Source organism: Pan paniscus, chromosome 21 (genome assembly GCF_029289425.2).
Source record: "Pan paniscus chromosome 21, NHGRI_mPanPan1-v2.0_pri, whole genome shotgun sequence".
Taxonomy (NCBI): Eukaryota; Metazoa; Chordata; class Mammalia; order Primates; family Hominidae; genus Pan; species Pan paniscus.
The window spans coordinates 43,753,750-43,778,915 of record NC_073270.2 but is presented as its reverse complement, the minus strand read 5'-3'; the positions used below and the strand labels follow the sequence as shown (position 1 = coordinate 43,778,915).

Genomic DNA, 25,166 nt, shown 5'->3' with positions numbered 1-25,166 from the left:
TACCTGCATTATCTCAAGTAATCCTCATCACTATCCTAGAAGGTATTACCATTAATAGCCATATTGTACAGTGAGGATCTGAGCTTCAGAAGGATCAAATGCCATGGCCAAGGTCACAGAGCTTTAGAAATGACAGCTAGGGGCCAGGCGTGGTGGCTCACGCCTGTAATCCTGCCATTTCGGGAGGCTGAGGTGGGCGGATCACCTGAGGTTGGGAGTTCGGGACCAGCCTGACCAACATGGAGAAACCCCATCTCTACTAAAAATACAAAATTAGCCAGGCGTGGTGGCACATGCCTGTAATCCCAGCTACTTGGAAGGCTGAGGCAGGAGAATCACTTGAACCTGGGAGGCAGAGGTTGCGGTGAGCCGAGGTCCCGCCACTGCACTCCAGTCTGGGCGACAGAGCAAGACTTCATCTCAAAAAAGAAATGACAGCTAGGATTCATACTGTGGAAGCCTGAATAGCTAAACTATATTAAGATCCAGGAAAGCTGGGTAACCTACTCACAAATTCCTACCAAAATTCCTACCAATATTGAAACCGTGTGCTTTCAGGAAATACGACAGTGTGAAGAATATCAGCTTTAAAGTCGTATAGACCTGGGAATTCGCCACTTACCAATTATCTCTCTCTGAACAAAATTACTATACCTTTTTGAGCCAGTATCCTCATCTAAAGTATGAAAATAATACCAAATTCACAGAGTAGTTGTAAGGATCTAAAACAAATTAACATGAAAAGCAGCCAGCAGAGGCTGGTACATAACGGATGCTCAATAAATGCTAGTCCCTTTGTATCTACCCTCTCTCTCTAAATTCTTCTACAACCGTATACTACATGAGTCACATGTGGCTCAAATAAAAAAAGTTCCATTCAGTCAAGCAACACCTTGAGTATTCTCAAGAGTAGAGAACTTTTCTCCTTTTCTTGCTTTTTAAATTTTGTTTTTAACTGACAAATAATAATTGTATATATTTATAGGGTACAGTGTGATGTTTTGAGAGACACCTTTACAACACCTTGAGAGACAGGTTTATAAACTTAATACCCAGTTCTAAAACAGAATTCCTAAGCTCATGCATTCTCTAATGTTGTAAGAACTGTCAAAGTTCCATAGAAAAATTTTTATTTCAGAGGTAAACTCCATGAAGTTGCCTGAAGACAAAGAATTACCCATGAATCAAAGCTGGAATATAAAAGGACTACTCAAATTTGGAAATAAACTTCTCGAGAACTCATCAACATTTGAAAGGACTGTGGTAAAATATTCTGATAACTCAGGTCCAGAGAAGAGAGTGAAGACAGAGTGAGTCAGCTGGGACTAACACACATGTTGAAATCTTTTGATGTGTGTTTTCATCTTTATAGAATAGAGAAAGAGAAATTATCTTTAGATTAGCATTATCCTCTACCTAGAGGAAACTGCCTCTATTATTGTTAATGTCTGTCTAGACTTTCAAAAAAAAATCAGAAACCCACTGAAGCTATTCCCAATACTATCACTGCCACAAATTCCACACATTCCCAGAGTGCAAACCTATTCCTCACTCTTTTCTCCCTCTTTCCTATAGCATCTAGCATAGGTGTTTATTCAAAGTATGTGTCCAGCAAATGTACATTAAATTGAAATTCAACATTAGCTTCAAACATCCTCTTTCAAGGCTCTCCTACTTGCCCAAAGGTGTTCTTAAAAACCAGCACTGTTTACCAATGAACTCTAAGGCAGAGTAAAGAATGCTGAGTAATTCCCCAAAGCTGTACTGAAGACCTCCAAAGGACACAATACAAACACCAGAATCCAAAGCAGGAAACATCTTGCTTTTCAGAAGCTACCAATCACCTGAGTGATCCTAAAATTATCTTCTAGCAACACCAAGTAAAACAACAATGACCTGTAGTCTGAAAGCACTTCTGTCATTCACAGAAAGCCTCTAACCTTTGGTTTCACAGGAAAGTTACCCACTGTAAAATGCAAATAATTCCAGACCTGGAAAGGATCATGAAGGGTACACAAAAGGGTTGCTCAGTGAAGGATACTGTCACACATGCTAATCATGACTAGGTTCTATAGCAGATGCATGTACAAAGTACCAGAGAACAAGGAGGGAATGACCACATGGGCCCAGACAAGCCAGGGAAGATGTCAGAATGAGAGTTGCATTCTTGGAGAATGAGTTCACCACACAGTGAAAGCGGTAGAAGGACATCAAGTAGAGGTAACAGCAGATGGAAAGGAAGCAGTGCCAACAGAGCATCCAGAGGGTAAACTGTCGGCAATTCAGTTTGGCCAAAGAATACAGTTTAAGTGAGGAAGTGGCAGGAGAAGAATCTGGAAAAACAGGTTAGTTCAGATAGAAAGGGTCTTCAATACTATCAGTACTTGGACTTGATCCTCCAGGAAACAAGTATGTATGCAGGCAGATCAGATCTGTAGCTAAGAAACATGTCATGCCAACTAGAATTAAACCACAACTAACCAGAAGCCAAGTAACTAAACAACATTTGATCTTACTCTTTAAAGAAAAAAATAGGCCAGGTGCGGTGGCTCACGCCTATAATATCAGCACTTTGGGAGGCTGAGGTGGGTGGATCACGAGGTCAGCAGTTCAAGACCAGCCTGGCCAAGATGGTGAAACCCTGTCTCTACCAAAAATACAAAAATTAGCTGGGCATGGTGGCAGGTGCCTGTAATCCCAGCTACTCGGGAGGCTGAGGCAAAGAACTGCTTGAACCCGGGAGGCGGAGGTTGCAGTGAGCCGAGATCATACCACCGCACTCCAGCCCAGGTAACAAAGCAAGACTCTGTCTCCAAAAAAAAAAAAAAAAAAAAAAGAAAAAAAGAAAAAAAGAAAAAATAATATAAGCTCTTATTAAGGGCTTTGCAAAATTCACACACAGATGCACTTCCTAAAGATATCCTGGGTTCAGTAAAGATCAAAATCAGTTTTAAGCTGGGCGCAGTGACTCACACCTGTAATCCAGCACTTTGGGAGGCCGAGGCGGGCAGATCACTTGAGGTCAGGAGTTCGAGACCAGCCTGGCAAACATGGTGAAACCCCGTCTCTTCTAAAAATACAAAAATTAGCCGGGTGTTGTGGCAGGTGCCTGAATCTCAGCTACTCGGGAGGCTGGGGCAGGAGAATGGCTTGAACCCAGGAGGCGGAGGTTGCAGTGAGCCGAGATCACGCCACTGCACTCCAGCCTGGATGACAGGGTGAGACTCTGTCTCCAAAACAAACAAACAATCAACTTTAGACAGACACCATGCTGACAATCCTAAGGATATGTTTCAAAAGCACATCTACATTTAATTAAATCAAGTTCTTAAAAAGCTAAGAAACTTATCCAAGGTCCTATTGTAGTTAATGGCAGAGCAAGGACAAAATCTTAGTCCAGGCTACTTCCTAGTTCACCACAACTCTGAACAACTTTGTTGTTCCTTTCCTTGTGCAAGGAAAGTCTCTGAAAGACAGAAGCAAGCCAAGGAGAACAGAGAGCAAAAGTCAGGGTGTGAGAGGATGAATAGCATGAATACTAGAACCAGGCTTACACGCTGTGAGCACTACATAAATTCTCACCATCATTCATGATCATCTCTCTCTCTGAAGAATCATAAAATCGCTGGTGGTTCACAGCAAACCCCACTGCAGCTTTTCATATTTGATTCGAAAGTAGGCAAAGACCAAGAGCTGTAAACATGTGGTGATGTTTCTACCTTTGGGGGGAGGGCTCTTGGAGTCCTCCATAGACAGCTTCAGCTGCTGTATGAACTCGCCGCCATACACACTTCGTTCTTGCCAGATGTTCAGCAATCTTTCTAAAGGTTTTTTACAGCCTTCATCTGCCTCTCTGCCCAGAAAAGATGAAAAGATATATATAAGCTTAAGATTTTTTGTTTTTAATTAGGAAAGACCTACTTAAAAAAAAAAAGAAATCAACAACTGACTAAATGATTTACACATTTAAAAGCAAATAAGGTACATATTGTAATACCTGGATACCCAAAACTTGACCACAAACTACATTCTTCGTGCAGTGGGAGGGATCATGCCATAATTGAAATCAAATAGGACCAAAAGTCAATGGCCAATTTTTACAGACAGAAAATTATCAAAACTCCATCTTATCAGTTGTGATAGCTTGCTTTTTAAGAAGACGTTAATTAAAATGTACTGCCAGACATTCTGCTGGAAATTAAAAGTGGATCAGAACTCTTAAAGATAGAAAAATGATTTTAAAAAACCAGATGTTTAAAACAGGAAATAAATTCACTGCAACTCATCAATTCTAACACACCAACACCTCTACATGTATAAACACAATCACATACATGTATATGTCAAGAATCATTCCAGTTCTAACCACTGCATAATTATTTTAATTCTGGGCTAAGTCCATAGTCCAGGTTCACACAAAGGTATCTGATAATCTTAGAACACACTTAATAATGCAGTCCTTCATAATTTATATCAAAGGATATGAATTAGAAGTTAGAAAATGTTTTCCCCTGACATGTTAACTCCTGAAACAGGATATAAAGGACTATAACTAGCACTCACTGAGAACCAATTGCCTACAATAAAATTTCAGACAGCAAGCAGAAGATTGGGTTAGACTTTCTGAAAGCAAAGTGAATTCAGTCACCACGCACTGTTACCATGAAATCTTCTGTTTTGTGAGGGGGTTTAAATGGCAACGATCTTATACTGAATGACTTTAAACAAGAAGGGATACCTCGACATCTTAGTATCTAAGTTAAATGGCTTTTAGTAGGAACTTCAAGGAGAAACCATGCCAATTCAACTGAGATGGGAACTCTATTCACACCCGACCGTGACAACGCTTTCATAAACTCAAGGAGAACTTAGGTTTCGGCCTAGCCCAGTCAGAATGTCTCACTTATGAATTATTAGTGGTAAATTTCACTGACTAAAGGACTCAATCAGAGTACATAAAAATTAATTCTTTTTTTGTTAAACTTTTTAAAGTCAGAAGTGAGGGTTCGGGAAAAAAAGGAAAAACATTTCTACTGCTAATTTTATAAAGCTTAAAAATATGACCCAATTACTTGGTATTTGTGATAAAACACTTTTACTCCACCTTCAAAATATATCCAGAAATGAGTTATTTCTCATCTTTTCCTCTGCTATCAATCTGGCCCAAGGCACTATCATCTCTCGCCTGCATTACTACAGTAGCCTCATTACTGGTCTCCTCGCTTCCACCCTTGTCCTCCTACAACCTATTCTCGAGTTTTCAAAATACAATTTTAGCTGCTGTACTAAGGCAGACCACGTCACTCCTTTGTTCAAAATTGCCAACATTTCTTCCCAGTATCCCTCAGAATAAAAGTCCTTATAAAGACTCCAAGGCCTTTCCCAACCCAGCTGTTATTTCCCTGGCCTCATCTCCTACCCACTCTTCCCCACCCCCGTCCTCCAACCTCCTGCCTCAACAACAGCTACCCTAGCACTGCCTCAGAGCCTTAGCACTTCAAAAGTTTGCTTTGCCTGGAACCACATTCCCCATGTGGCCACACAGCTCAATTCCTCTCCTCCTTCAGGGGTATGTTTAGTTACACCACCTTCAGTGTGTCATTCCCTAATCTCCACGTTGAAAATAACACTCCCTGCCCCTACTCAATTTTTCTCCATACAACTTTTCTGGTATGCTGTATATTCAATAGTTTACTTTTTGTTTACACGCTTTCCATTTGAATGTAATTTCCACAGGGGTGCAGATTTGTTATTTTCTCCCATTGCTATATGCCCTTGAACAAGCACAATAAATATCTGTCAAATTGTAATCTTTTCCAAAAAAATGTATATGGGTTTCGGTAAGTTATACAGTTGCTTAACTTTCAACAATCATCTTACTGTATCAAGGTCATGTCAGAAATCAACTAAGCACTCCTCAGCTCAACCAATGAAGGTTTACAAAGAATAAGAAGGCCTGGGTCCTGACCTCTAGGGCTCGACTCAGCAATCCCTCAGACCTGTTTTTAGTCTCCTTTCCCTACCCTACCTGGAACTTTGCGTTCCAGCAACACCCACCCGTATGTATTTGCTACTCAGAATTTGTTCTCTCATGTGCATGTGCCTTTGTTTATGCTATCTCTTCTCCTTCAAATGGAACAGCCAAAATTGAACAAGGCAAAGGGAAAGGAGTAATTCAGGTAGCTGAAGTATATGGGGGAATGTGCGGAAACTGCAGAAGAATCTGGAAGGAGGGTGGAATTCAATTACAGCGAGCCCTGAATGCCATATTAAAGCATGTGGCCTGCAGGCAATGGGAGGTCCCTGATGTGAGCAAATGTATAGCTTAGAAAAATAAAGTCATTATAATTAGTAAAACCAAATTGCAACTAATCAGAACTTAGTTAATGAACTAGCTGGTACTTTTAGCATAAAATCTGTTTGCTGCAGATTCTCTGTTCGCTTAAAAGAAAGAGAAACCAGTCTCATGAGAATAAATTCTTATCAAGGATTTAGTTTAAAAGTAGGTGGGTATCACAACACACACCCACCACCCACCATTCCTGGAGATACTTGGGACTCCATTCAGGCTAAGACTGGTTTTGTGTACAGTTTCAGGCACAGTGGAAAATGATGCTCAAACCTGTTATAACCACAAAACATTTTCAAAAGGCTTTTACTACTAAAGGCCAAAAGGGGGGTTCTAGTTTAATTAGTGAATATAACTAACCAGGACAGATATTTCCTTGAACATTGTGGTAAATCAAAGTTTTGCTAGGTAAGTTTCAAAGTTATACATAAAATATTCAAGAAATCTTTCTACTGATTAGGTTTTGAAGGAAGTAGCTCCAGCTAAATGGAAGTCACTTTGGCATCTGGAATTAGATACAACCAAAGTAATAAAGCCGTTTTATAACAGAAAGAGAAATATTCTCAGGTTGTACTAACTCCAATCTAAACTGAGAAATCTTTAAGTGGAAAAAAAGACTGAACAATCTTTGCCAACAATCTATGAATAAAGTGGAAGATGGCAAATAATTACATACACAACTTAATATTACGTTGAACACTTCGTATTTTAATTCTGATTAATAACAAATTCAATCACTTTATTTTTCAATACAGATAGCAAAACTGACCTTTAAGAGTGAAAAATGTGTATGATACACACAAACAGAATTGCTGCTTGACGTGTCAGCTGGACACCTGAGTCCCTGCAAAGCCAGCCTTGGGGGCCTTTTCTTCCTCTACAGTTCTATGGCACTTTTTCAGTACAACCACAGTAATTTGTACAACTCTGTCTTATCTCATGCACAGCAGGCCTATGGTAGGCCTACTAAGGGCAGGAATTCTAAGTATTCCCTACACTTCCAACAGTACCTCATGTAAAGCTGGTTCAGAAAAGAGTTAACACAGAAAGCCAGACTGCTACCCTTAGGGAAGTGGTCTGGGAACTTAGGATTTCAGAGTGTCCCTACCATTTCCTAACTGGTAAGGGTGGTTTACTGGGCCTAAATTGTTTGTGCAAGCAATACGGTTCTTAATGAACACCTGAGCCTGGCGCGGTGGCTGATGCCTGTAATCCCAGCACTTTGAGAGGCCAAGGCAGGCAGATCACAAGGTCAGGAGATCAAGACCATCCTGGCTAACATGGTGAAACTCCGTCTCTACTAAAAAATACAAAAAATTAGCCGGGCATCATGGCGGGCGCCTGTAGTCCCAGCTACTTGGGAGGCTGAGGCAGGAGAATGGCGTGAACCCGAGAGGCAGAGCTTGCAGTGAGCCAAGACCAAGCCACTGCACTCTAGCCTGGGCGACAGAGCGAGACTCCGTCTCAAAAAAAAAAAAAAAAAAAAAAAAAAATGAACACCTGATTTATTTCTGGGAGCTTAGAATTTTGGCAGAGGGTGTCTACATGACCAATCCAATAAAAACTCTGGGCACAGAGTCTTTAATGAGCTTTCCTGGTAGGTTACACATCATACACATCACAACTCAGTGCTAGAGGAATTAAGCGTGTTTGTGTAATAACACTGAGAGAGGACTCGGAAGCTTATACCTAGAGCGCTCCAGTCTGCTGCGGGCACTGCACGCACATCACCCTCTGCTGCTGCTGCTTTGGATCCTTTAGCTGTAATGAATCACTGCCATGACTATGACTACATCATGAGCCCTGTGAGTCATTCTAGGGAATCACCAAACCTGGGAGTGGTCTTGGGGCCCACAACAATAAATAAATATCATGTGGGTAACTCTCAAATTTATGTCTCCAGAAATCAAGTCTCTACTGAGCTTCAGACTATTTTATCCACCTGCCTATTTGGCATCACTCCTTGGAATATTCACTAGCCATCTCACACTCGGCCTGGCCAAAACAAAACTCGTGATTTCCTCCACCAAATCTTTTCCCCAATCTTCACTTCAGTAAAGGGCACCATCAGTCATTCCTTACATCAAAAACCTAGAAATGGTCTTTGATTTCTCTTTTCACTTACTACCAGCTCCCACTCAACGCCTATAAATCCTATCAGTTTTACACTGGAGAGATGGGGATCCTCCCATGAAGGAAGCACTCAATAAATGGAAGCTATTAGTATCTTCCCATTGCTTCTGAGTCCTAGGCAATGTCACCTCTAGCCTGCACCACAGCAATATCCTCCAAACTCATGTCCCCGCCCCTCCCTTGGCCTTTACAATCCATCCCTCTACACTAAGCCATTTTTAAAGAGGGATGTTTTAAAAATGTATGTTGGAATACATTGGAATATATCATTCCCGTGGTTAAAACTCTTCAATGACATCCCATGAGAAAAAAATCCTAACTCCCAAGTCTTACAGGGTGTATGTGACTGGTGCATGTCCACCTCTCGGACCTCATCTGGATATCACTTTTCCCTTTGTGCACTACATTCTAACCACACCAGCCTTCATTCTGTTTCTCTTAGCAGGCCAAGATGATCTCTGCCTTAAGTTTTTCTTAATAGCTGCTCCCGCTTCACACGATTACCGCAAATGTCATTTCCTTAGAGGCCTTCCTGAACCACACTACCTGTGAGATCCTACTCTAGAACATCACTCCATTTTACTATGTCCATATTGCCCTGCTCTGAAAGTATCTTGCTCATTTAATTGTCTTTGCCTGCCTTGTTCACTGCTGCTCCCCCAGTGTCTGGATCCATACTTGGCACATAGAAGGCACTCCAATACATGTTGAATGAAAAATGACATGGACAGCTGTCTCCTCACTGGGAAGAAAACAAGGCACTTGTATGAAAAGCAAGTTTGCAGTCTGGTTAATTAAACTGCTATTCAAATCAAATCTATCCTATGAACTTGGCAGCTTTCTCTGACTTGAGAGTTTTTTTTTACTGTTTGTTTGTTTTGGGTGTGGAGGTGTCTTTTATCATAAAAATATCCCTCATCAATTTAGTCAACAGTAATGGGTCAACTATCTTTGTTCATCAACTGACCACAGAAAAAGCACACAGAAAGTATATGTTAATTAGGCTACTCCTACTGTGGACGAGCTGCATCACGGTTGAAGCAGAACTGTTGGACTTTCTGTCCCAATAATGGGGTACAAGAAAGGAGATTGGAAACATGGGTATCCTGAATGTAATACCCAAGCAGAATCTTAAAAGAACCAGAAGAATGCAAACAGAAAGGAATTCGGGCTATTTTATTGAGAAGGACCAGGTTTATCTTCCTCACACTGCCACTGAATCTGCCAAGACACCTAAAACCTGGCTAGTTTTTAAGGTGTTCCCAAGAAAAAAGGAATTTTTAACCCTGGTATTGCCCACCCCCTTTTCCACCCCTTTCTATTTACTTTTTGGTTTCAGGACAGCTAAAGATTACAGATCGTTTGTCTGTTTGTAATTTAGAGACAGGGTCATGCTCTGTTGCTAAACCTGGAGTGCAGTGGTATGATTATAGCTCACTACAGCTTTGAACTCCTGGGCTCAAGCAATCCCCCTGCCTCAGCCTCCCAAGTAGCTAGGACTACAGGTGCACACCACCATGCCTGGCTAATTTTTTAAAAATTTTTTGTAGACACATGGTCTCACTATGCTGCCCAGGCTGGAATTTTTTAGTAACACTGTTATGTTTACTATCCCTACAAGAAATCATTCCAGCCAACTCCCTAGACCAAATCTCTTCCATAATGAGTTAACATTAATTAACTCATTTAACAAATATTTACTGAACGCCTACTCTGTGTCATAATGTTGCCCAGCTCCTGGGACACCACTTACATGGAGGCTATATAAATGGTATTCCTTCAAGCTACATAACTCAGCAGCTCTGTGCCAGACACTTTACTAGGTGCCTGGAATATAGGAAAAAACAAATGATCCAATGAATGAGCAAATGTGGAACAGGCATTGTACTACATACTTTTAAACATATTGTCTGTCTTTACCCTCACAACTCTTATGAGGGGGAGTGGTATCCTCCCCCTTTAGCCAGTTAGGAAATTTGGGCTCAAAAAGTTAAGTAACACATCCAAGGTCACTCACATAGTGTCTGAGGCAGAGCTACCATCAATTTCTAAGCAACTGTGAACTAAATCTCATCAAAGCAAGAAAATCTGTCTATTTCAGATAGCTCCTCTAGTAGTCTGTTCTAAGCTTACTCTGTTATGAAGATTCAGTATTTTTTTAAAGTTAATAACACATTTTGCTACTTGTGTCCATCTTGATCAAAAGGTGAGCCGTGTTATGTAGCTTATCCACAAAAACCATCTTTTTCATCTCTAGAAAGCTAGGTGTCATTTCTTTCTCTTGGATTTCTAATTTTAATCCTTCAAACTTTTCAAATCCTGCAATGAAAGCAGGACTTCATTTCTCATTTAAGGCCTTTCACCACTATATTTTAGACCTAATAACAATTTATGTTTAACCTACTAGTCTCCCATTCATGTTTCCCAATTCCTTTTGCAAATATCTGTTTATATATTTACTTATAAACATAATATTCTAATGAACGATAGTTTTTCTTTACTTTTCCTGGGCACCTAATTTAAGCCCACAGAAAGCTTTTGTTTTTACATGAAGTAAAGTAATTTATAAAACTTTTAATCCAATGTATGCTTTCTATGGTATTAGTTGTATGAGTGCCACTCATAGCATCAGGCTTAATACAATATAGCCAGAGCAAACACCTACTTTCTACACTAATAATTACTATTATTGCAGTTACAGTAATGCCTACTATTTTTAGTAAACTAGACATCTAGAAATCCAGAAGGAAATAAAAAGGAAGGCATTTGGCAATTAATTTCTTGCTATTAAGTTATGTTACTAAAAGGTTCCCTTACTAGTTAGCTTTGTTTTTTGATCATAAGCTGATGAGACAACTCAACCAAACCAAAGAAAATACCATAACCAAGAAATAAATTCAAAAAATGAAAATGAATATATCTAGAAGAAAGATAATGCTAGGCTGAATCTCTCAAATGTATCAGAATGTTTACATGTCTCAATAGTTCTTGAGGGCTCAACAAAACATAAAACCACAATTCGGCCTCCACAACTGTCTGCAAAGTAGGAAGTTGTCAATTTACAAAGGCTATCACAGAAAAGGAAGAACAAAAAGGTGGGAAAGGCAATGAATTTAAAAACAAATCCAAAAAACAGACAACATACCTGGCAACATGAGAAAAAGCATCCACAAGGACAGATTCAAATTCTCTAGTGAATTCAGGTCCTTTCCTTTTACTGTTTTGGATGACATCATTCGCTAAATACAGAAAAGTAAGCTTTCTATTTGATTTGGCTGAAAAAAAGAAAAGAAAAGAATTTAACTTACACCAAAGAAATTCTCAATTCACAATTCTTTTGCCCTGGGCTGCTCCTAAAAAAACATTAAGACAAGTATTATCTACCTGGGGGGTCAAGTAGATATGTTTAAAAAGACCACCTAAGGAATAGGTTTGGGAATACCATTTCGGAAAAAAAAAAGAAAAAGAAAAAGAATGGGCCATCTTCATTGCTGTGTTGTTTAAACCAGGGTAATTAATTGATAGTAAAACTTAAGATAATCCAAAGAGAATTCCTAAAGGATAAGCAGTCAGTGCTAATGTTGAAACTAAGGCTTTTATTTATTCTACTGCAAAAATGAGCAACTTCTAACTCACTTTTAATTATCAAATATTTCAGAATGAAAGACTGAGTTGGCCGGACGCAGTGGCCCATGCCTGTAATCTCAGCACTCTGGGAGGACGAGGTGGGTGGATCATTTGAGGTCAGGAGTTTGAGACCAGCCTGGCCAACATGGTGAAACCCTACCTCTAGTAAAGATACAAAAATTAGCCGGGTGTGATGGTGGGCACCTGTAGTCCCAGCTACTCAGGAGGCTGAGGCAGGAGAATCGCTTGAACCCAGGAGGTGGAGGTTGCAGTGAGCCGAGATTGCACTACTGTACTCCAGCTTGGGCAATAGAGCAAGACTCTGTCTCAAAAAAAAAAAAAAAAAAAGACTGAGTTAGGTTTCAATTTTAAAATGGTTTCGCCGAGCGTGGTGGCTCATGCCTGTCATCCCAGCACTTTTGGAGGCCGAGATGGACGGATCACCTGAGGTCGGGAGTTTGAGACCAGCCTGACCAACGTGGAGAAACCCCGTCTCTACTAAAAATACAAAATTTGCCTGGCGTGGTGGCGCATGCCTGTAATCCCAGTTACTCAGGAGGCTGAGGCGGGAGAATCGCTTGAAACCGGGAGGTAGAGGTTGTGGTGAGCCTAGATCATGCCATTGCCCTCCAGCCTGGGCAACAAGAGCAAAACTCCGTCTCAAAAAAAAAAAAAAAAAAAAAAAAAGGTTTCTTGTAATTTTGCTCCTAAACTGAGAATTTCTCTGATACTCCAATAACCATAATCAATAATATAGAAGAATCTCTAGGTGCACCAATAGATATTAGCTCAAATACAAGTATACATTAACACTACACTCTTACTGAAAATTTACACACGTGTGAAATCTAGATATGCAAAATTAGGGCTTTCACAAAAACCATAATTCTCTCTTATTTATATGAAATGTGGTTATTCCCTATTACTCTATATGGTATCATATATTAAACCATAAAAACCTCGTGCAATATGTCTGAGTTACAGTTGCTTTGGGGAACATTACTGAATTCCCTGGCTTCTATGCACATAATTTCTCAATTATAAAGTTACATCCCTACGATTTTTGGTTCCAATTTTCTTTTAAAAGAAATAAATAAGAACATAATTAGATGTTTCAAAACACAAAGTTTTCTCCAATGCTAAAGTACCTGAAAAACACAAGCTCTTTATCAACCTTAACACACCTGAGTAACTCTATTTCTCTCTGAAACCAGTTGTTTCTTTTGAAATGTACAAAGCATTGATATGTCTGACATAGCAGGCATAAGATCTGACATTTTAAAATGTAGCTACAGGAGGCTGGGCACAGTGGCTCACGCCTGTAATCCCAGCACTCCGGGAGGCCGAGGCAGGTGGATCACCTGAGGTCACGAGATCGAGGCCATCCTGGCTAACATGGTGAAACCTTGTCTCTACTAAAAATACAAAAAATTAGCCAGGCGTGGTGGCGGGCGCCTGTAGTCCCAGCTACTCAGGAGGCTGAGGCAGGACAATGGGGTGAGCCCAGGAGGCGGAGCTTGCAGTGAGCCGAGATCACGCCACTGCACTCCAGTCTGGGCGACAGAGCAAGACTCTGTCTCAAAAAAAAAAAAAAAACGAAAATCAGCCAGGCGTGGTGCCAGGCACCTGTAAACCCAGCTACTTGGGAGGCTGAGGCAGGCGAATCACTTGAACCTGGGAGGCGGAGGTTGCAGTGAGCCAAGATCGCGCCAACTGCACTCCCACCTGGGTGACAGAGTAAGAGACTCCGTCTCAAAAAAAAAAAAAAAAAAAATGTAGCTACAGGAGAGTAACCCAAGTTAAAAACATGATTTTAATAGCACATTACAGTTTAAACTGATGAAACTGATGTCTTAAATGCTCATAAAATTAAATATGGATACCCTGAATTGTCTTAACCTTCTGGTAATAACCTAGTTTAGATGGCCAACTGATAAGAATACTAGGAACCTGGAGCTTTCTTCAACTTTCTAATTGTTATTCAAAAGCAGAACAAAAGTGTCAGTAGTTACAATATCTACTGTTGCTACAAAGGTATGATTATGGCAAAACGTGCTTTTTTGTTAAAGCAAACCTTGCTCTGCAAAGTTGATGTAAGTGAAACTACTACACCTATAATCCCATGCAAGTTAGCAGATTCGAAAGCAAAACAGAACTTCAACAAAGCAAATTTCATTAAGTGAAGCTTTAAAATTCCATACACTTTATGTTGAAAAAAAAAAAACCTAGAATCCATATTGTAAAATGTCAGTGTGGACATTCAAGACCTGATATACTTTTCAGTAGACAAACAAGGTATCTAAGGGGCTTGAGACCCAAGGTTTTCACTGTTTACAATGCCAGTTAATTTTCATCACCCCAGAACTTAACAATGGGGATTTATTTAGGATAAACTGTATCCCTCCATATTCAACATCCTCAACAGTCAACATAAGCACCATGTGTGTCAAGGTGATATGACAAAACCCTAGAGCTCTTGAGCACACACAGTCACAATACACACAACATGCACACCCCTCCATCCCAATCCTGCGGGACAACTCACTTGTTCAGATGTCCTTCCTATACGACAGAAATAGGTCCTTTCACTCACTACCCATGTCCATTCCAAACTGGTCAAACTAGTTGTTGAGTAAAATTTAAACAACTGGTTAATCAAAACTTTTCACTTGTTTGGCTGGTTTTGACATCTACAGAAAGTCTTAAAGTAATTCTGCGATAAAAGCCCATTACCTACATTCAGGCCAAGATACAAAACACCATTAAAAATACTCATTTAGGAGCACTTTACACCAAAACTATTCCATAAAGACGGGGAGACGTTCTACTTAGAACAGAGCTCAAATGGGATAAATTAAAAATTATTCCTAGAAAATGGAAAGACAACACATCAGGAATAGAAGTATTTAAGCAAGAAAAAAAGTTAATTTTTATAAATCTCATATATTTTGAAGGCAACTCAGAGACAGTCTGTGAGCATCTGAGCTACGGAAAATGACTTCACCCTAGGTAGAACCTACAGGGCTAATCAATCTGAACATTAGGGCACAGAATCCTTTTCTTTTAGTGTGGGGGCATTTTCAGTTCATGAAATAAGCCTGGATATTCGGAAGCTAGGTATTGATGCTTGGAAGAGCATCTTTTTTTAACTCTGCACTGTCCAGTAAGTTAGCCACTAACCACGTGTGGCTATTGGAACACCTGAATTGCAGCTGGTAAAAACTGGAAACTAAATTTTCAATTCTATCTACTTAAAACTTTAGTTCCTTAGTCACACATTTTAAGTGCTCCATAGCCACATATACCAAGCGGCTACCTGTTGGATGGCACAGATAGAAAACATTGCTATTATCACAGAAAATTGTATTAGATAGCGCTGCTTATATCCTTTATGCTGTTATCACAGAAAGTTGTATTGGATAGCGCTGTTTAGATCCTTTACTCAACCACGAAAATTCTATCAGAGACCATGATTTAATTCCTATTTTTAAACTATATAACAGGCACCATGCGATATCCTGTGGTGTTGCAAATAAACAAGAAGGTCTAGTTCCTCTCTCAAAACATAATCTAATGACAAAGATGTAACCAGTTCAAATGAACAGCTAGTAGGAACAAATTAAATGCTAAACTGGTATGATGGGGTGGGAGGCACTCATTAATTCTAATAAATGAAAGCACCACAGTTTGATTGCAGTCAGGTGACCACCTTCACTTATTAAATGCATTGAGGCACTGAGTACATGAAAAAGAACATATTTTGGCATCAGGCAGCCCTGGGCTCATGTCCTAGCTGTATGTCTGTGGACAAGGCACTTAATCCCTCTATACCTTTATCATCTCATCTATAAAATGAGGATAATAATGCTAGCCTACTTGCAACATAAGGCTTTACCACGTAAGATTAGGGATAATGGAGCTTCATACACAAATGTACTCTCTAATTTGCTTTTTTTCAGTAACTCAACTAGGGTGAGGCAAGGAATCAAGAAAGTGTCACAAAAGAAGTGACACTTGGCCAGGCGTGGTGGCTCACACCTGTAATACCAGCACTTTGGGAGGCCGAGGCGGGGGCATCGCAAGGTCAGGAGATCGAGACCATCCTAGCTAACACACTGAAACCCCATCTCTACTAAAAATACAAAAAATTAGCTGAGTGTGGTGGCGGGCCCCTGTAGTTCCAGCTACTCGGGAGGCTGAGGATGGCATGAAACCGGGAGGTGGAGCTTGCAGTGAGCTGAGATCGCACCACTGCACTTCAGCCTGGGCGACAGAGCGAGACCCCCATCTCAAAAAAAAAAAAAAAAAAAAAAATGACACCTGAGATGGACTTTAACTGCCTCTTGAGGTCCCACCCAATAGAATTCTGTACAGTAGCAATTCACATTTCAGCACACTCTACAAATAATTTCTGAATGGCACAGTGGGGTACATGAAGAAGGCCCCATAAACTCCAGGCTCTACCTCTTCCCGGAACTGCTCGAAGGGCTGAGGGGATCCCTATCTCAGTACAGCACGCGATATTTAGGGGGGGTCCCTGCTAAAGGGCTAGAACTGGGTCTCCTGAAAAAAATGGATTTTGGTGTTTGCCAGCCTGTTGTAGTCTGAGCCTGTTCAGTTCGAAAGCCTTGAAAATACCACTTAGCCACTTCAGTTTCCTCACCTGTAGAGCAGGACATCTGTGGTGTCCCCAACTCACAGATAGTATAGAACACTTGTAAAGCCAATTCGCTATAAAGGCCTACCACATATAGGGTGTCTGGAGCAGCTCTGAGCTTCATTTCTTCAGTCTTCCATTATGAAACTCATCCAGGAGTGTAGGTGCCCATCTTTCCCCACCAGACTGTAAGCAACTTGAAGGTAAAGACCATGCCTCACAGTGAGTAATCAAAAGTCTCATCTCACCATAATCTGCTGAATGCCTACACTGTGCCTCACCCCATGCTAAATGTTCATTTGGATTATCCCGTTTACTCCTCACCACGAGATGAGTCTCAGTTTTTCCTCTTCTGCAAAGTTCCTACTTCATAGGGCTCCGAGAATTTTTTTTAATGGCAATGTATGTAAAGATATCAGTACTGCACTTCGCATGTAATAAAGACATAGTAAATTTCAGTTATCCATTCTGTAGATAAGGAAATTAAGGCACAGACAGGTTAAGTTGCTGGGGTCAGTAAGGCGGCAAAGTCAGGCTTAAATTCTAGGCAGTTGGCAGAGGCAACATGCTGCAAGTGTCCAAGCCAGTGCCTGGCACATAACAGAATGAGTTCAATGAATGTCTGTCAGAACCTGAGCAGGGCCTGAAATCAATGACAACTGCATGAGAGAGGAGAGGAGAGGAGAGGTAAGGTCTGGGTGGCCCCTTAACCTAAGATGGGAGAGACTACCTACTTCACAGGGCTGTTCTAAGGACTGAGTGCGAGGATACACACAAAGGTCTTAGTATAGTGACTGGTATGAAGTAAAGGCTTTGTAAGGGGTAGCTATCCTTGCCTCCCTCTTACAGATGAGAAAACGGAGACACAGGGAGATGAAGAAACTCTCCCAGTATTATTCAGCTGGCAAATAGCTGAGCCAGGACTCGATCTGCAGAGTCTGACTCCGGAGCCCACTGGCTTTTACTCCAAATACCCAGCACTGGGCCCGACATGCTAGGGCCAGTACGGCAGTGAATGCTGCCGAGATAATAACAGCCACAGATGTCAGGGGGAAACTGAAGGGAAAATGGCTTGATGAACTAGAAGTCTGGACACCTGAGTCCCAGTCCGTGGACCCTCAGGCAAGTACCTTAAACCTTCCCGGGCCTCAGTTTCCTTCTTCGAGAAATGGGGCTAACTTTGTCTCCCATCTCAGAAGCTCGATCAGGCCTGGAAAGCAAGGCTCAATGAAGAGGCTTAGAGGGGCCTAGGTTGTAGGTGGGCGAGAGGACAATCCGGGGACCGTCCAGGGGGTGGGGAGTTGGTGTTTACCTTTGCGGAGCTCGCGGTGCCACACGGAGACGATGGGTCCCGCGTGCTTGCGGTGGTGGATGAGCCAAAGGGACAGGGTCTGCACGCTCTGCTGAGAGTTGCTCAGCTCCGAGAGCTTCTTCTCCAGCGCCGACTCAGAGAAGGAGGACATGGTGGCGGCAGTGAGGCCCGGCAGGGAGCGGCCTGGGCCGCCCAGTGCGGCGGGAAGAGCGACGGCACGAGGCCGGGGCCTCACCTGACAGGCTGCGGGACTTTTTACCGACTGACAGACTGCCAGGGGTGCGAGGAGGGGGAGGGGATGGGTCTCCGCAGTAACAGCCGCCCGCGCCGCCGCCACAAGATGGCCACCCGACCTCTCACCCTGCCGCGAGAGCGAGGTCAAAGGGCAAGGGCCGGAGCAGAGGGGCACCGAGAGGCGTCGGAGCTCTAGAAAACCGTCCCTTTGGAGGCGGCGGCCGCTCTGAACCTCGCGCAGAGCACTTCGAAGGAGACAGAGCGAGGCAAGGAGAGTAGTTCCCCGGGCCCCCGGAAAGAGCTTTGACCGCTCGAGCCTGCACACCGGCGCAGTGGATCTCGCCGGAACCCTTTTTCCCGCTCCCTCGGAACCTTTCTGGCGCGATACGGCGCGCTACTTAGCGCGTCACTTCCGGCGAGGCAGAGGAGGCGGGAGAGTGAGAGAAAGGCTGGAAGACGAGGTAAGGGAAGAGTGACGGGAACCAGAGGGAGCCCAGCAGCTGGGACCCTGTAGAGGGGTATCCTGAGGGGACATTGAGGCTGAGAGATCATGATCTGGGTATGGGAGGGGGATTTCCTTTCTAATCTGGCGGGCCCCAGGCCGCATCTTTCCTCCATATGTGTTCGGCTCTCTGGCTGTCCCCCAAAACACTTAGTTTTGGTTCTTCCAGGCCACCCACGTGCCCTTTTCACGCCTCCACGCCCTGGCGCTCGTTCTCTCTCCGAAAGTGACATCCCCTTTCTCACCTGGTGAGCTCCTACTCAGCCTCCCGGAGCACCCTTTAATGTCCTATTTTGACCTTTTAGTCTGTAACAGCGCCGTCATGAAACACACATTTGGGCTCTCGGCTCTTAAGTGGGTTCTCACTCAGGGTATTATTACATGCTGCTTTTGCCTTCTGCGGGTCCAGTTGACTTTTTCGAACTTAAGTGAGGTGTTAACTTTAGGGAAAAGGTGGAGGGAACTAACTTAGCCTTCCCAATGTGTCTGTTGACCTCGTGTTGAGACACACTATTTGAGGCCTGGTGCAACGGCTCTTGCTTGTAATCCCAACCCTTTGGGAGGCCGAGGCGAGAGGATAGCTTGAGGACTGGAGTTCAAGACCAGCCTGGGTAACAGCGAAAATTAGCCAGGCATGGTGACGCTCACCTGCAGTTCAGCTACGCGAGAGGATACCTTGAGCCCAGGAGTTAGAGGTTACAGTGAGCTATGATCGTGCCACTGCACTCCAGCCTGGGCGATGGAGCGAGACTCTTCTCTGAAACAAAACAAAACACTATCTGAGACTCTAAACCTTGACCCTATTTTTTTTTTTAAGTTTTAAATCCCAGTTATCAAAGCAGCAGAGAAATTTTGTTTTTCTTACTGCCACGGGGGTGATGGTAGGGAGTTAAGTTATAGACATAAGAGGGTTTTAAAATTTCCTGATCGTGGTATAACTTCCTAGTTGTGGGCAGACTCTAGTTTAGGAGACGTTCTTCTAGCTGATGCCTGCTTTTGCTCTTATTGCACTGTATTGCAGTTCTTTGCTTACATGCTTTTACCCCTCCTCCAGACTAGAATCATAATCATAGCTAACACAGTGAGAGGTTACTATGTGCTAGACACAATTCCCACACAGTAACTCATTTAATCCTCACAACAAAGCTGTGAGGTATTATATTATCCCCCTTTGGACAGCGTAGGAAACAGGCTCAGAGAGGTTAAGTGACCTACCCAAGATCACATTACTAAGACTTGAGGGAAGGGGCTGCAACTTAGCCATCTTTTCGGCCCCAGTTCCTGATTTATCAAGTGAGTTAGTGTAAAAGAGGTGAGTAACCTAAAATCATACAGTGAGTATCTAGTCATAACTGAGGGCTTTTGTGTCGAAATCTAGATCATCTTTCCATATTAATAACACTGTCATATGCTGAGCACTTTTATACCAAATCACTGTCTATTAAGCACATTACATACTTTTTTAATTTAATTCTTACATCAGTCTTAGGAGTTGAAATTATTACAATCACTATTTGATAGACGAGAAAATGTAAAGCATGGTTAAGTACCCTATGTACTTGGACATAGTTAGGAAATAGCAGAGCCAGGAGTCAAATTAGGGTTATCTTATGTCTGATCCCAAATTCTTGACTCCTGAACCAATAGTTTATTCATTCATTCGGAAAATAATTTTTCAGCACCTATGTCCAAAGCACTCTTCTAAGCTAACAGACAAAATCCACGTTCTCAGGAACTTACTTTGTACTGAGAAAGATAGAAAAACAAACATGCAAGTTTAGAATAAGTCAGAAAGTGGTAAGTAACTTCAATAAAAATCAAGGAGTTAAGGAGGATAAGGAATGTATATGTGTAGGTGGGTAGTCTTTTACTTATGCTTCTCAGAGAAGGCCTCATTGGTAAGATGTCATTTGAGAGACAAGCCATATGCCATTGTTCCAGGAAGAGGGAAAACCAAGTTTATACCATTGTTGGCATTTTGGAGCAACAACAGAGAGGACAATAAAGCTGGAGTGATATGAACTAGAAGGGTGGCTGGAAATTAGTTCAGAAAAGTACGAAGGGACTGCATCACATGGTGACTTGTAGGCAATAGTATAGACTTTAGATGTTACTCTGAATGAAATGAAGTCCACTGGGCAGTTTTGCACGAAGAAGGAGCATTGTGGCTGTTAGGTAGAAAATAAGACAGTAAGAATGCAAAGGTAGAAGCAGGAAGGACCAGTTTGGCAGCTGTTGTAGTAACCCAGGTGAAAGGATAACTCAAACCAGGGTGGTATCTGTGGAAGTGGTAAGAAAGGGACAGTTCTGGGGATATTTTAGAGGAAGAGGTAACAGGATCCGCTGATAGATTGGATATGGGGTGTGAAAGACATATGAGAGTTGAGATAGCTCCAAGGGTTTTGGCCTAAGCAACTATAAGAATAGCGCTTCCATTTACTGAATTACAGAAAAGAGTGGGTTTGGAGAGTAAGAGCGAGCATTTGTATTTGGACATGTCCATTTGGAAATGCCTGAGTATAGATGTCTAAGGGGCAGTTGGGTTTATGGGTCAGGAATTCAAGGAAGAGCTATCTGGGTTAGAGATAAAAATGTGAGAGTCATAATGGAATAAGGTGTAAAAAGAGACTGAGTCCTAGGATTCTTCAACATATAGAGGTCTGAAAGGTGAGGATGATATGATTATGTGATTTTTCTTCTTAAGCTTGTTAATAGCTTGTTAGTATTAACAACTCTAATTGATTTTCAAATATTGAGCCAGTCTTGCATCTCTGAAATATGCCCCACTTTATCATGGGGTGTGTGTGTGTGTGTGTGTGTGTGTGTGTGTGTGTGTTTTACATACTGCTGAATTTCCTAATATTTTCTTTAGGATTTTTGCATCTATACTCATGAGAGAAATTGGTCTATAGATTTTTTAAATTTTTGTATTGCCTTTAGTTTGGTATCAGGATAATACTGGCTTTATAAAATGGATTGGAAAGTGTTTCTTCTTTTTCTAGAAGAGTATGTGCAGAATTGGTGTTAATTCTTCATTAAATGTTTGGCGGAATTCTCCAATGAAACCATCTTGGTTTGGAGATTCCCTCCACTCCCTGCTTCCCTCCCTCCCTCCCTCCTCCTTCCTCCCTCCTCCCTCCCTCCCTTCCTTCCCTTCTTCCTTTTTTTTCTGGAGTTTTTAAGTGACAAATTCAGTTTATTTAAAAGTTATAAAGCTGTTAAAATAATCTCTTTCATATTGTGGTTGTGTTTTTTGAGGAATTAACCACTTCATCAAAGTTGTCAAATTTATATGGGTAAAGCTGTTTGTGGTATTCCCTGTCTTTGTTTTCTGTTGCTTATAACAGAATACCTGAAACTGGGTAATTTATAAAGAAAAAGGATGTATTTCTTACAGTTATGGAGGCTGAGAAATCCAAGGTCACGGGGCCACATTGGGTAAAAAACTTTCTTGCTGATGGGGACTCTGCAGAGTCCCAAGGCAGTGCAGGATATCACAGGGCCAGGGGGCTGAGTGTGCTAGCTGAGGTCTGTTTTGCTCTTATAAAGCCACCAGTTCCCATGATAACCCATTAATCCATTTATGAGGGCTTATAAAGACTCCACTTCTCAATACATTGGGAATTAAATTTCAACATGAGTTTTGGAAGGGACAGATATTCAAACCATAGCATTCCCATATTACCCTTTGATGTCTGCAGGGTCTGTAGTACTGTCCCGTTTCATTACTGATATTGGAAATTTCCAGTATCAGTGTCTCGTCTCTTCTCTCTCCTCTCTCTTTCTCTCTCTCTCTCTTGCTCACTCACTCCCTTGTCAATCTTGCTAGAAGTTTGTCAATTTTATTGACCTTTTCAAAGAACCAGTTATTTATTTCATTGACTTTCTGTGTTTTCTGTTTTCAGTTTTGTCAATTTCTGCTCCTTATTATTTCTTCTGCTTGCTTTATTTTGCTCTACTTTGTCTAGGTTCTTGTGGTAGGAGTTTACCTTTTTCATTTGAGACTTTTCCCCTTTTCTAATATATGACTTAGTACTATTAATTTACATCTCAGCATGGCTATAGCTGTATCCACAGATTTTGGTGTGTCATATTTTCATTTTCATTCATTTCCCTATTTTTTTTCTAATTTCCCTTAAGGTTTCCTCTCTGTTCCGTGGATTATTTAGAAACATGTTGTTTAGTTTCCAAGTATTTGGAGATTTTCCTGTTATCTCTGTGTTAGTGATTTCAAGCTTGATTTCATTGTGGCTGGGGAATGTCACTCTGTATGATTTCAGTTCTTTTAAATTTGTTGAGGTTTGTTTTATGGCAGGATAATCATCTGTCTTATGTTCTATGAGCACTTGAAAAGAATGTGGGCCAGGCACTGTAGCTCATGCCTGTAATCTTAACACTTTGGGAGGTCAAGGCAGGAGGATCACTTGAGCCTAGGAGTTCAAGAACAGCCTGGGCAACATGGCGAAACTCGGTCTTTAAAAAATACGAAAATTAGCTGGGCATAGTGGCATGCACCTGGAGTCCCAGCCACTCAGAACGCTGAGGTGGGAGGATTGCTTGAGCTCAGGAAATTGAGGCTGCAGTGAGCCATCATCGAGCCACTGCACTGCAGCCTGAGCAATAGAGTGAGATCCTGTCTGAAAAAACAAATAACAACAACAAAAGAATGTGTAGTCTGCTATTGTAGGATGGAGTGTTCTATAAATGTCATAGGTCCTGTTGGTTGATGGTGGTGGTTTTTCTATATCCTTGTGGATTTTTGGTCTAGTTATCCTATCCATTGTTGAGAGAGGAATATTGAAGTCACCACCATCTATTGTGAATTTGTTTCTCCTTTTAGTTTTATCCATTTTTGTTTCACACATTTTACAGCATATACATTTTAAGATTGCAGTATGTTCTTAGTAGATATACCTGTTATTCATTGTACTCTGTCTCTGGTAATTTTTTTCTTTTACTCTGAAGTCTACTTTATCTGGTGCTAATATAGCTACTTCTACCTTCCTTTGATTAATGCTTACATGATAATATCTTTTTCCATCCTTTGATTATCAATCAGCCTCTATAATTCTGCATAGTGAGTTTCTTATAGACAGCGTGTAGTTAGATCATGTTTTTAAATCCACTCCGCCAGTCTCAATCTTTTAATTGATGTATTTAGACCTTTTATGCTTAATACAATTATAGTTGACCCTCTATATTCATGGGTTCCGTCTCTGTAGATTCAGTCAACTGTGGATTGAAAATACAGTAGACCCTTGAACAACACAGATTTGAACTGCGGCCATCTATTTATATGCAGATTTTCTTTCCCTTCTGCCAACCCACCTCCTCCTCAGCCTACTCAAGGTGAAGACAAAGATGAAGACAGACCTGTGTAATGATCTACTTCCACTTAATGAATAGTAATTGTGATTTTCTTTTCTTTCTTTCTTTTTTTTTGAGATGGAGCCTCGCTCTGTCACCCAGGCTAGAGTTCAATGGTGCGATCTTGGCTCACTGCAACCTCCGCCTCCCGGGTTCAAGTGATTCTCCCACCTCAGCCTCCTGAGTAGCTGGGATTACAGGCACCTGCCATCATGCCTGGCTAATTTTTGTATTTTTGTAGAGATGGGGTTTCACCATGTTGGCCAGCCTGGTCTTGAACTCCTGACCTCAGGTGATCCACCCACCTCAGCCTCCCAAAGTGCTGGGATGCAGGCGTGAGCCACTGGGCCCAGCCTGTGATTTTCTTAATAACATTTTCTTTTCTGTAGCTTGTTTTATTGTAAGAACACAGCATATAATACATACAGCATAAAAAATTTATGTTAAACAACTGTTTATGTTATCAGTAAGGTTTCCAGTCAACAATAGGCTGTCAATAGTTAAGTTTTTGGGGAGTCAAAATTTATAGAGATTTTTTGACTGCTCGAGGGGGTTGGCACTCCTAACCCCCACATTGTTCAAGGGTCAACTGTATTTGAAAAAAATAAAAAGTAAAAGATAACAATACAACAATAAAAATAATACAGATTTTTAAAACAATATAGTGTAACAACTGTTTACATAACATTTACATTGTGTTAGGTGTTGTAATAATCTAGAGTTGATATAAAATATATGGGAGGATATGCATGGGTTATATGCAAATACTACACTATTTTCTATAAGGGACTTCAACATCCTCTGATTTTGGTATCCATGGAAGTCTTGGAACCAGTCCCTGGTGAATACCGAGAGATGACTATATTTTGTTTCTTTCTGTTTATTCTCTTTTTCATTTATCTGCTTTCTTTTTGTAGCCTTCCTGTGGGTTACTTGAATGTTTTTTAGAATTCCATGTGATTTATCTATGATGTTTCTGAGTATA

General features: G+C 41.4%; 2 protein-coding genes across 6 annotated transcripts in view; one reads left to right on the top strand and one right to left on the bottom strand.

Annotated features, from left to right (window-relative positions):
- Window positions 1-18,697, bottom strand: part of RPRD1B (regulation of nuclear pre-mRNA domain containing 1B) — a 72,867-nt gene extending 54,170 nt beyond the window's left edge. The window contains exons 1-3 of one of the 2 annotated variants that reach the window (XM_003805012.5): window positions 18,079-18,697; window positions 11,628-11,757; window positions 3,720-3,853 (exon numbers count right to left, since the gene is read on the bottom strand). In XM_003805012.5, the coding sequence (XP_003805060.1) occupies window positions 3,720-3,853; window positions 11,628-11,757; window positions 18,079-18,229 (415 nt within the window). In that variant the 5' untranslated portion in view covers window positions 18,230-18,697. The remainder of the gene's footprint in view (window positions 1-3,719; window positions 3,854-11,627; window positions 11,758-18,078) is intronic. The other variant, XM_034947547.3, reaches the window with a different exon arrangement.
- TTI1 (TELO2 interacting protein 1) overlaps window positions 18,472-25,166 on the top strand; it is a 50,645-nt gene continuing 43,950 nt past the window's right edge. For 3 of the 4 annotated variants that reach the window (XM_003805013.5, XM_008966405.5, XM_034947546.3), the window contains exon 1: window positions 18,472-18,773. The gene's annotated coding sequence lies outside the window, so the exon portion shown is untranslated. The remainder of the gene's footprint in view (window positions 18,774-25,166) is intronic. The other variant, XM_055105060.3, reaches the window with a different exon arrangement.